This window comes from Eumetopias jubatus, unplaced genomic scaffold, assembly GCF_037043125.1.
Source record: "Eumetopias jubatus isolate StellerSeaLion01/CBP00866 unplaced genomic scaffold, mEumJub1_p1.0 scaffold_5, whole genome shotgun sequence".
In the NCBI taxonomy this organism is placed as follows: domain Eukaryota; kingdom Metazoa; phylum Chordata; class Mammalia; order Carnivora; family Otariidae; genus Eumetopias; species Eumetopias jubatus.
Window position 1 is genome coordinate 18,437,891 of NW_028274811.1, and position 12,194 is coordinate 18,450,084.

Here is a 12,194-nt window from a genome sequence, read left to right on the forward strand (position 1 = left end):
AAAAGAGCTTACTCTTCACACAGACTGCAAAACCTAAAAGCATACACTAGCATCGCTGTGATGTGTGCCATCAGCCTGGCAGGCACCAACTTCTTTCCAAGAGGCAGCTACACGTAACTGAGTATTTGAAGGGTTATCCTCAGATTTAGAGCAGATAAGAATTACATCACTTTTTAAGAAGTAGTTTTGGCTATTTTAGGCACATATGACAGAGTCTAACAAAAAGAGCTATCTAGTCCAATCCTATTACAGACCAGAGATGTTTAGCAAGTAGTCCAAGTCCTCCAGCTACTGTGACCAAGTGATCACTTGCATCTTAACTTCTGACTCCTAATCCACCACTATTCTAATTACTTACACTAGGAAATGTAACTGCAGGTCCTTATGCAGCAATGAAAAAAGTTTGTAAAACCAGATAAAATCATTCTCAGTCTCTCCCTTAACTGTAAGATCAAAAATGAGTCTAATGATTATTACAGTAGGCAGTAGCTCTTCTAAAATTTCAATGAATTCACAATATTTAAGTGTTTACTGGCTAAAAATATGCTCAAAAGACCTATTTGCTGTAATTTCTTCTCAATAAGCTACTGTTTCTAAAGTAAAAGTAATTGAAAAATTCTCTTACCTTTTACCAAGTTCTATGATGAAGTTATAGACTCAATTTAAATTTAATTCAATTTAAACTGAAATTTTTTATATCACTATACATTTTGGCTCTTAAAAAAAAAGGCTCACAATTTACTTATAAACTGTGAAAACTCTCTTAATCATTAATTCGATGGCTACAAAATGTACACCTAAAAAATCTGTAAAAAGAACATCTTACCCTTTGGATTTGGTTTTGTGTCCTTATCATATTGCAAGCTTTCCACTTCACTTCCTGTTACATCATCTTTCGTGGAAGGTGATGGGTTTTGAGGTGGAACAGGGGACACGCTTGGTGACTTTGGCCCAGTGAGTGTCTTCTCTTTTATAGGAGTTAAAACTCGCTTCTTTGAATGCTGTAGCTCATGTTCATTCTGGGTCTTTAATTCAATTAAAGACTAAAAACAATTTTTAAATAAAGTATAATTTGCAAAGCACTTTCCTTCATAATTAAGCAAAAAATGTGATGTTTTTTTAAAAAAATAAAAGCTTCCTTTCCCAGTTTGGATATTCCTAGTCTATTTTTCTTCATAATTTGCAAATTTTCTTATAGCATCTAGGACCAGAAAAAGGAAGATGAACAGGAAGGGAATATGATATCCAGAGCTGAGTATCAAAATGCATCCTAACTTGTAAGAAGGTATATTTGATATAACAAGTCAGGCCAGGTGTCCCTGGGAATGGTTATTACCAGGGAAATAAACACAATGGAGGCCTGTTACTAAAACAAAAACATATCTAACATGATTTTCTTCCTCTCCTTTGTTCAACTTTCTTCTAAAAATATATATGTATATGCATATACTTAAACTCTCACTTCGGTTTTTCCAGCTTTAATCCATAACCTACATAAAGATCAGTTCTTCAAAATAACAGTACATTAAAGTTGATTCTGGGGCTATGTACAATCAAAAAACGTATATACATCCAAACGAATACCCATCTCTGTTGCCTAAAGAGACTATGAGGACCACAAAGCACCAATGAACCAAGAACTTTTGTCTTAGTTCAAGCAGGGTCAACCGAAACAATTACCATTAATGCAGATTCCCAGAAACTAGGTCCAACAACATTCTCATTCACAGGGATCCCTTTTCTGGCAGTGACTGACCATGAGTTGGGGGCGGGGGGGAAGAGTTCCTACTACAGGAGAAGACTGTACGGGGGCACCTGGGAATCCACTTGAGATTCTCCCCTTCTGCCCCCTCCTCTCTAAAAATAAATGCATCTTTAAAAAAAAGGGTAGGGGGCGTGGTGTTCACCACCACTGGGTGGCTCCGTTGGTTAAGTGTCTACCTTCAGCTCAAGTCATGCTCTCCCTGCTCAGTGGGGAGTCTGCATTTTGCTCTCCCTCTGCCCCTCCCCCTGCTCGTGCTCTCTCTTCTCTCCCTCTCAAACAAATAAAATCTTTAAAAAAAAAAAAAAAAGACAAGACTGTATGCAAAGGCTCTGTATAAACACTTAATAAAGTATAGCTGGGAAGCCACAGTACTTTTCAGAAAGGAAGGATCATGTAATGTAGGCCACTAATTAATATTTCTTACGCAAGGTAACTCTTTTGAAGTTCAACTTTTATGAGTAGTCCCAAGTGACACCGCAGAAGCTGAAGGAGGGGATGGACGGTCACTACTTGCCTGGGCGTCTATGCCTTCTCTCTGCAGAGCCACAGACACACCAACAGTGGGGGCCAGCTCCACAGGAATAGGTGCAAGCTTTTGTTTGGCTCGGTTTGGAGGGTCGAGAATAAAAGCACCCTCAACTGTGATGGGGCGCTGGTTGATTTCTGTACTCCCCTTTTTCAGTAGTCCAGTTAAGGGTACTTCTGTACTTCCAAGTGACTGGTCTCCACAGCAAAGATGGATCTAATGTGAAAGAGAAAATCCGAATAGGCTTAATAGTCTCTCCTGTCTCCTGAACACATGAACTTAACAGAAAGGGGCGCCAATAGTTGAGCATCCGACTCTTGGTTTTGGCTCAGGTCATGATCTCAGGGCTGTGGGATCAAGCCCCGCGTCGGGCTCCACACCCACGCTCAGCATGGAGTCTGTTTGAGTAAAAGATTAACCATCTTATACTTGATGGTTAAAATTGTTGATAAGGCACAAAATTTACTCAATAATAAAGAACTCATAATGATATATAATATGTAATATATATAATTATATTATATATAAATAATATATATAAAATATATATAATATGTAATACATATATGTTATAATAATATATATAAAAATAATAAGAACTCAATAATAAAGCCATTCTCTTTCACTTTTTCTCTCAATACTGTATACTCATACATTATCACCCTTCTCTCTTTCAGGAGCTATGGTTACTTTAATATTTTACCATGCTGTTTCACCAGTTGTATCATGAATACATGAATGTAAACAGAAAACTAATACTTCAAGCATTTTTTTCTATTTCCATTTCAACATTAAACAGTTTTTTTTTTTTAAGATTTTATTTATTTGACAGAGGGAGACACAGCGAGAGAGGGAACACAGGCAGGGGGAGTGGGAGAGGGAGAAGCAGGCTTCCCGCTGAGCAGGGAAGCCCGATGCGGGGCTTGATCCCAGGACGCTGGGATCATGACCCGAGCGGAAGGCAGACGTTCAACTGAATGAGCTACCCAGGCACCCCAATTTAAACACAGTTCTAGGGGCGCCTGGGTGGCTCAGTCATTAGGCGTCTGCCTTCGGCTCAGGTCGTGATCCCAGGGTCCTGGGATCGAGCCCCGCATCGGGCTCCCTGCTCAGCAGGGAGCTTGCTTCTCCCTCTCCTACTCTCTCTGCCTGTGTTCCCTCTCTCGCTGTGTTTCTGTCAAATGAATAAATAAAATCTTTAAAAAAAATAAACAGTTCTAAAACAAAACAAAAAAAGTTAGTGGATCCAGCCTCTAAAGACCCTGAAATAATTTTGTTTTATTCACCCATAAAACATCTTTAGTGTTTCTTTCTCTTTTCTTGCTTTTCAGATTTTATATATAAAACAGTGTTTACCAGTACAAGGTAAAATAGAATACCTCTCGGGTGGACTGTACTGTTTATCACTGACATCTAATCAAAACTTCAACATTACCCCCTTCTGAAACTACAAAAAAAGTGGGAGGGCACCTGGGTGGCTCAGTCACAGTTAAGCGTCTGCCTTGGTTCAGTTCATCATCCCAGGATCCGGGGATCAAGCCCTGTGTAGGGCTCCCTCTCCTTCTCCCTCTGCTTGCCACTCCCCCTGCTTGTGCTCTCTAATAAATAAAATCTTTAAGAAAAAAAAAAAGCACAGGAAAAAAATGGCTGTTCAGGTTATGTGCTATAAACCTTTTTTTTTTTTTTTTACCTTACTCTAGGATTTTACCTTACTGTACGGGCAAACATGGCATTCAAACTCACGATAAGCAATCACAACAAGCAATCACGACATGAGGGGGTTAGGAAAGATGGCGGAGGAGGAAGGGACCCTATTTCAACCAGTCCCCGGAATTGAGCTGGATATCTACCAGACCACTGAGCACCCACGAAACCACCCTGAGATGTAAGATCTGGATCTCTACAAACAGAATATCGCAGGCGGTTGGTTTTGAGGTATGAAGCTGGGAGCCGTGATTCTGTGGAAGATAAACGGCAGCGGGAGGGTGCCTGGCCGCGGGGATCCTACACTGCCAGTGAGTGACAGCCTCGCCCGCTGGGGACGGGGCACAGACTCGCAGACCGGTAGCAGCGGGACAGGAGCGGGCGGAAACCCGGAGCGGCAGGGTCATACGTGTGATCTGGGGGCGACTGGCGATTTTAGAAGGACAAAGAGCAGAGACCTGCCCTAACCTGGAGGTGAGGACTGGGAGCACTGCAGAGGGGTGCACAACCCGGCTGCTGCAGTTTATAGCAGCACAGACAGAAACAGAGACGGTATGGCCTGGAGAGCTCACTGAAGAACAGACTGCGGTCTCTCTGCTCTGAGGCAGAGGGTTGGAAACGGTCTCTTCTGCTCTGACTCGCGGAACAGATGGAGAAGGCCAACAGGGAAAGCTGCCAGAGAACAAAAGCCCCAAAAACTGATTCTCGCGGAGCCCATCTCCCGCCACAGGGGGGCAGGGCAGCTCCGCCCAAACAGGGTTGCCTGAGTAACAGCATGGCAGACCCCTCCCCCAGAAGACAGGCTGGGAAAACAAGAGGCCAGCAACCCTAAGGTCCCAAGAAAACAGGTGCATCTTGCTTGGGTTCTGGTCAATAATTTGGACTCTATACATTCCCTCAAACACCCATCAACAGAATGACTAGGAGGAGGAACCCCCAAAATAGAAAAGACTCAGAGATTATGACTTATGCTGCAGATTTACAAATGGATGCAGATCTAACCAAGAAGTCGGAGATGGAATTCAGGGTAGCAATTGTGAAGACAATGGCTAGAATGGAGAAATCAATTAATCGCAACATAGAGTGTCTAAGGGCAGAAATGAAAGCTGAATTGGCAGAACTTAAAAATGCTATCAATGAAGATCCAATCCAATCTAGATAATCTAACAGCTAGGGTAAGTGAGGCAGAAGAACGAATAAGCGACCTGGAAGACAACATAATAGATAAAAAGGGAAAAGAGGAGGCCAGGGAAAAACAACTCAGACTCCATGAAAATAGAATCAGAGAAATAAGTGACACCATGAAGCGTTCCAATGTCAGAATAATTGGAATCCTGCAGGGGGTGGAGAGAGAGCGAGGACTAGAAGATGTATTTGAGCAAATCGTAGCTGAGAACTTCCCTAATCTGGGGAATGAAACAAATATTTGCGTCCTAGAGGCAGAGAGGACCTCTCCCAAGATCAAGGAAAACAGGCCAACACCCTGGCATGTAATAGTAAAACCTGCAAATCTTAGAACCAAGGAAACCATGTTAAGGGCAGTTAGGGGGAAGAGATTCCTTACGTACAGAGGGAGGAACATCAGAATAACATCAGACCTATCCACAGAGACCTGGCAAGCCAGAAGGGCCTGGCAAGACATATTCAGGGTACTAAATGAGAAGAATATGCAGCCAAGAATACTTTATCCGGCAAGGCTGTCCTTTAGAATGGATGGAGAGATGCAGAGCTTCCACGACCGGCAGAAACAAAGAATGTGTGACCACTAAGCCAGCCCGGCAAGAAATATTAAGGGGGGGTTCTATAAAAGGAGAAAGACCCCAAGAGTGATGATATACAACAGAAATTTACAGGGACAATCTATAAAAACAACGTCTTCACAGGCAACATGATGACAATTAATTCATATCTTTCAATAATCACTCTCAATGTGAATGGCCTAAATGCTCCCATAAAACGGCACAGGGTTGCAGATGGGATAAAAAGACAGGACCCATCCATATGCTGTCTACAAGAGACTCATTGTGAACCTAAAGATACATCCAGACTGAACGTGAAGGGATGGAGATCCATCTTCCATGCCATTGGACCTCAAAAGAAAGCTGGGGTAGCAATTCTTATATCAGACAAATTAGATTTTAAACTAAAGTCTGTCTGTAATTAGAGACACAGAAGGACACTATATCATTCTTAAAGGGTCTATTCAAAAAGAAGATCTAACAGTTGTAAATATCTATGCCCCCAACACAGGAGCAGCCATCTACATAAGCCAACTGTTAACCAAAATAGAGTCATATTGATAACAATACGTTAATTATAGGAGACCAATACTCCACTCTCAGCAATGGACAGATCATCTAAGCAGAAAATCAACAAAGAAACAAGAGCTTTGAATGATACACTGGACCAGAGGGACCTCAGATATTTACAGAACATTCCACCCTAAAACAACAGAATACTCATTCTTCTCGAGCACACATGGAACTTTCTCCAGAATAGACCACATACTGGGTCACAAATCAGGTCTCAACCCATACCAAAAGATTGAGATTATTCCCTGCATATTCTCAGACCACAATGCTTTAAAACTGGAACTCAATCACAAGAAAAAATTTGACAGAAATTCAAACACTTGGAAGCTAAAGACCACTCTGCTCAAGAATATTTGGATCAACCATGAAATCAAAGAAGAACTTAAACAATTCATGGAAATCAATGAGAATGAAAACACATCGGTCCAAAACCTATGGGATACCGCAAAGGCGGTGCTAAGGGGGAAATACACAGCCATGCAAGCCTCACTCAAAAAATAGAAAAATCCCGAATTCACCAACTCTACACTAAAGAACTAGAGAAAAAGCAACAAACGATGCCTAAGCCACGCATTAGAAGAGAATTAAAATTAGAGCAGAAATCAATGAATTAGAAACCAGAAACACAGTAGATCAGATCAATGAAACTAGAAGTTGGTTCTTTGAAAGAATTAATAAGATCGATAAACCACTGGCCAGACTTATCCAAAAGAAAAGAGAAAGGACCCAAATTAATAAAATTATGAATGAAAGGGGAGAGATCAAGACAAACACCAAGGAAATAGAAACAATTATTAGAAATTATTATCAACAACTATATGCCAATAAACTGAGCCATCTGGATGAAATGAAGCCTTCCTGGAAACCTATAAGCTGCCAAAACTGAAACAGGAAGAAACCGACAACCTGAATAGGCCAATAACCAGTAACGAGATTGAAGCAGTGATCAAAAACCTCCCAAAAAACAAGAGTCCAGGGCCTGATGGATTCCCTGGGGAATTCTACCAAACATTCAAAGAAGAAATAATACCTATTCTACTGAAGCTGTTTCAAAAAATAGAAAGAGAAGGAAAACTTCCAAACTCATTCTATGAGGCCAGCATTACCTTGCTCTCCAAACCAGGCAAAGACCCCATGAAAAAGGAGAATTTCAGACTGATATCCCTAATGAATATGGATTCCAAAATCCTCGCTAATACGATCCAACAATACATTAAAAGGATCATCCACCACGACCAAGTGGGATTTATCCCCGGGATGCAAGGTGGTTCAACATTCGCAAATCAATCAATGTGATAGAACACATTAATAAGAGGAGGGAGAAGAACCATATGGTCCTCTCAATTGATGCAGAAATAGCATCTGACAAAATACAACATCCTTTCCTGATTAAAACTCTTCAGAGTATAGGGATAGAGGGAACATTCCTCAAGTTCATAAAATCCATCTATGAAAAACCCACAGCAAATACCATCCTCAATGGGGGAAAAGCTGAGAGCCTTTCCCTTAAGATCAAGAACACGTCAAGGATGCCCACTCTTGCCACTATTCAACATAGTACTAGAAGTCCTAGCAACAGCAATCAGACAACAAAAAGAAATAAAAGGTATTCAAATTGGCAAAGAAAAAGTCAAACTCTCTCTTTTCACAGACGACATGATACTTTATGTGGAAAAGCCAAAAGACTCCACCCCCAAATTACTAGAACTCATACAGCAATTCAGTAATGTGGCAGGATACAAAATCAATGCACAGAAATCAGGTGCTTTCTTATACACTAACAACGCAACTGTAGGAAGAGAAATTACAGAAACGATTCCATTTACAATAGCAACAAAAACCATAAGATACCTCGGAATAAACCTAACCGAAGAGGCAAAGGATCTATACTCTAGGAACGACAGAACACTCATGAAAGAAATTGAAGAAGACACAAAGAGATGGAAAAATATTCCATGCTCATGGATCGGAAGAATAGACATTGTTAAAATGTCTATGCTACCCAGAGCAATCTATACCTTCAATGCCATCCCAATCAAAATTCCAATGACATTTTTCAAAGTGCTGGAACAAACGATCCAAAAATTTGTATGGAATCAGAAAACACCCCGAATCGCCAAGGAAATGTTGAAAAAGAAAAACAAAGCTGGGGGCATCACGTTGCCTGATTGATTTCAAGCTGTATTACAAAACTGGGATCAAGCCCTGCATCGGGCTCCCTGCTCAGCGGGAAGCCTGCTTCTCCCTCTCCCACTCACCCTGCTTGTGTTCCCTCTCTCACTGTGCCTGTCAATTAAATAAAATCTTTAAAAAAAAAAAAAAAACTGTGATCACCAAGACAGCATGGTACTGGCACAAAAACAGACATATAGACCAATGGAACAGAAGAGAACCCAGATATGGACCCTCAACTCTATGGTCAAATAATCTTTGACAAAGCAGGAAAAAACATGCAATGGAAAAAAGACAGTCTCTTCAATAAATAGTGCTGGGAAAATTGGACAGTCACATGCAGAAGAATGAAACTCGACCATTCTCTAACACCATTCACAAAGATAAACTCAAAGTGTATGAAAGACCTCAATGTGAGACAGGAATCCATCAAAATCCTAGAGAACATAGGTAGTAACTTCTTTGACATCACCCACAGCAACTTCTTTCAAGATACATCTATAAAAGCTAGTGAAACAAAAGCAAAAATGAACTTTTGGGACTTCAAGACAAAAAGCTTCTGCACAGCAAAGGAAACAGTCAACAAAACAAAGAGGCAACCCACAGAATGGGAGAAGATATTTGCAAATGACACTACAGATAAAGGGCTGATATCCAAGATACATAAAGAACTTCTCAAACTCAACACCGAAAAAACAAATAATCAAGTCAAAAAGTGGGCAGAAGATATGAAAAGACACTTCTCTGAAGAAGACAAACAAATGGCTAACAGACACATGAAAAAATGTTCCTCATCATTAGCCATCAGGGAAATTCAAATCAAAACCACAATGGAAAAAATGGACAGGGAAAGAAACAACAAATGTTGGAGAGGTTGTGGAGAAAGGGGAACCCTCTTACACTGCTGGTGGGAATGCAAGTTGGTACAGCCACTTTGGAAAACAGTGTGGAGGTTCCTCAAAAATGTAAAAATAGAGTTAATCTACGACCCAGCATTTGCACTCCTGGGTATTTACCCTAAAGACACAGATGTAGTGAAAAGAAGGGCCATATGCACCCCAATGTTCATAGCAGCAATAGCCCAACTGTGGAAAGAGCTGAGATGTCCTTCAACAGATGAATGGATAAAGATGTGGTCCATATATACAATGGAGTATGACTCAGCCATCAGAAAGGATGAATACCCAACTTTTACATCAACATGGATGGGACTGGAGGAGATTATGCTAAGTGAAATAAGTCAAGCAGGGAAAGTCAATTATCATATGGTTTCACTTATTTGTGGAACATAAGGAATAGCTTGGAGGACATTAGGAGAAGGAAGGGAAAAGTGAGGGGGAGGGAATTGGAGGGAGAGACGAACCATGAGAGACGATGGACTCTGAGAAACAAACTGAGGGTTCTAGAGGGGAGGGGGTGGGGGGATGGGTTAGCCCGGTGATGGGTATTAAGGAGGGCACGTACTGCATGGAGCACTGGGTGTTATATGAAAACAATGGATCGTGGATCACCGCATCAAAAACTAATGATGTTTGTATGGTGACTAACATAATAATATTTTTTAAAAAAAGCAATCACAACATGAAACTATTTTAGTTCTAATGTCGGCAATGACCTGTCACTTAGTTTTAATGTTATTAGGTATGATGTTGTTGGTGTGCTGAAGAGAAAGGATTTTTAGGACTTAAATGTCCACGAGAATTAAACTAAGAAAGAAATCATTACTTCAGTAAAGATTGGTATGTCAGAGATAGAAAAAAATTCCAAGAGGTTTAGAAAGCTAAAAACTATGTGAAAAGATGAAATGCAGCAAAAAAAAGCAGTTCATCATTTTATAGAGTATTTCGCTATTTAGTCTCTTGGGTTTATCAGAACCACCTCCAAAATTTAGTTCTACTATAATTTCTTTTTTAAAATTTATTTGAGAGAGAGAGTACAGGGCACGGGTAGGGGAGAAGGAGCAGGAGGAGAGAGAGAACATCAAGCCGACTCCTTGCTGAGTGCGGAGGCCCACGCAGGGCTCGATCCACGACCCCGCGATCATGCCCTGAGCTGAAATCAAGAGGCAAATGCTTAACCAACTGAGCCACCCAGGTACCCCCTACTTCTACTATAATTTCTTCATGCCCCTTCCCACCTCCCACCCAACTTTGCAAGCAAAATCTCATGACTGATCGGGTTAAACAAATGACGACCTAATCCTTTATTTCACTATCCCATTTCCATCTGATTAAAAGCAACTGTAATAAAAAATAAAACAGTCATTCTCACCAGGTAAGTACTTTCAAGGAGAGTCCAATAAAAAATTACTTTACAAAAGTACTCAATTCAAGGGCAGGCTTTAGGAAGTTATTTCTTTGCTTTTAATAGCAATAAGGTATATAAATTCTGAAATCCATCATGTGATCTGTGTGTGTATAACTACTATGCCCACTAATTAATGATGAAATTTTCCCTGAGCCCACAGCTTTAGATTCCAGGTGCATTTTTTTACTATAAAGCCTGACAACTGATACACCTCTTTTCATAATAACTAGGTAAAGAAGAAGATCTCCTAAAAGTCTGAAGTAACAGTTATGCTAGGTCTTTACAAGTCAGGATAATTCCTAAACAATTAAAAGATGTGGCAGAAAGATGCTCTTCACTACTGAAATAAAAGTTTAGGTACCTCTCTGAAGCTTAAAAAAAAAAAAATCATCTCTAATAAAAAAAAAATTTTTTTTCTGCAATACTTACCTGTAGTTTAGACTGAAGAGCCAGGTAAACACGAAGAATTTCTATGCTGCTACGTATTCGAACAGACGCTCTCTCTGGCTCAAAGTTTGGGTTGATCAAATCATTGAAGGGTTCATTTGTAACATCGTTTCCCAGCAAAGAATAGTAAAAGAAAAACTCAGGCTGTCTTTCTGGAAGTTTCATAGTACATGGAATTAACTAAACATTTAAGGAAAAAGAAAAGAGTATTAATGTGTAAGCCACTCTACATACTTATGCATGCCTGACGAATTGCAAGATATTTGCTAAAATGCTGAATTTTTTATTTCTAAGTCTTAAAATTGTTCACTCAAAATTTCTAAATCTCTGAAAAATTACAACCAAATGACTGGTTTAATTTTTCAAGGTTTACCTCAGAAAAGCCCAGAGATTACCATTATTTTTAGAGATTTCTGTTGTTTTCAAGTTTACTTTTCATTCGACTGATCCATGGACAAGTACGTGCAAGTTCTTTTAGAAGAAACTGGTCAAGTATTTTAAACTGAGCTTTATTTCCATATACCTTATTTCATCTTATTCTTACCCTGCCACCCTCTTCACAAGAGGAGGGTTTTAAACAACCGTAATCCAAGCTATTCAATATAACACCTTAGTCCAGGCCTTTGAGAAAAAGGCTTTCTAGCCACTCTGTCAAAACCAGGAAACCTATAAACGAAAGCTGCAAAAGGGCATTTCCTTTAATAGGAGTGTTATTTTTCAAAGCTCATAGTTTCATGGCCACATATGGCAAAGACACAGATTCTTGGCCAATAAAATATCTAATAGACTCTAAGCGTTCACTAGCACGTTGTTAAACAGTTGTTGTATTCATCAATATGAGATGGTCTAAGTATATTCTAGTTATCACACAAGAGGGCTGCTCAATAACGATATCCTGACAGGGCCGTTATCTGAGACACAGTGTCAGGCCAAGCAGAGTTACAGTACAGCTTGTGGAGTT

At 40.1% G+C, this 12,194-nt stretch overlaps 1 protein-coding gene across 5 annotated transcripts in view; it reads right to left on the reverse strand.

The window, feature by feature from the left end:
- CEP120 (centrosomal protein 120) overlaps positions 1-12,194 on the reverse strand; it is a 70,251-nt gene that overhangs the window by 42,176 nt on the left and 15,881 nt on the right. For all 5 annotated transcript variants that reach the window (XM_028103694.2, XM_028103695.2, XM_088023245.1 and 2 more), the window contains 3 exons: positions 11,216-11,413; positions 2,280-2,507; positions 827-1,043 (listed from right to left, as the gene is read on the reverse strand). In XM_028103694.2, coding sequence (XP_027959495.1) covers positions 827-1,043; positions 2,280-2,507; positions 11,216-11,413 — 643 coding nt within the window. The remainder of the gene's footprint in view (positions 1-826; positions 1,044-2,279; positions 2,508-11,215; positions 11,414-12,194) is intronic.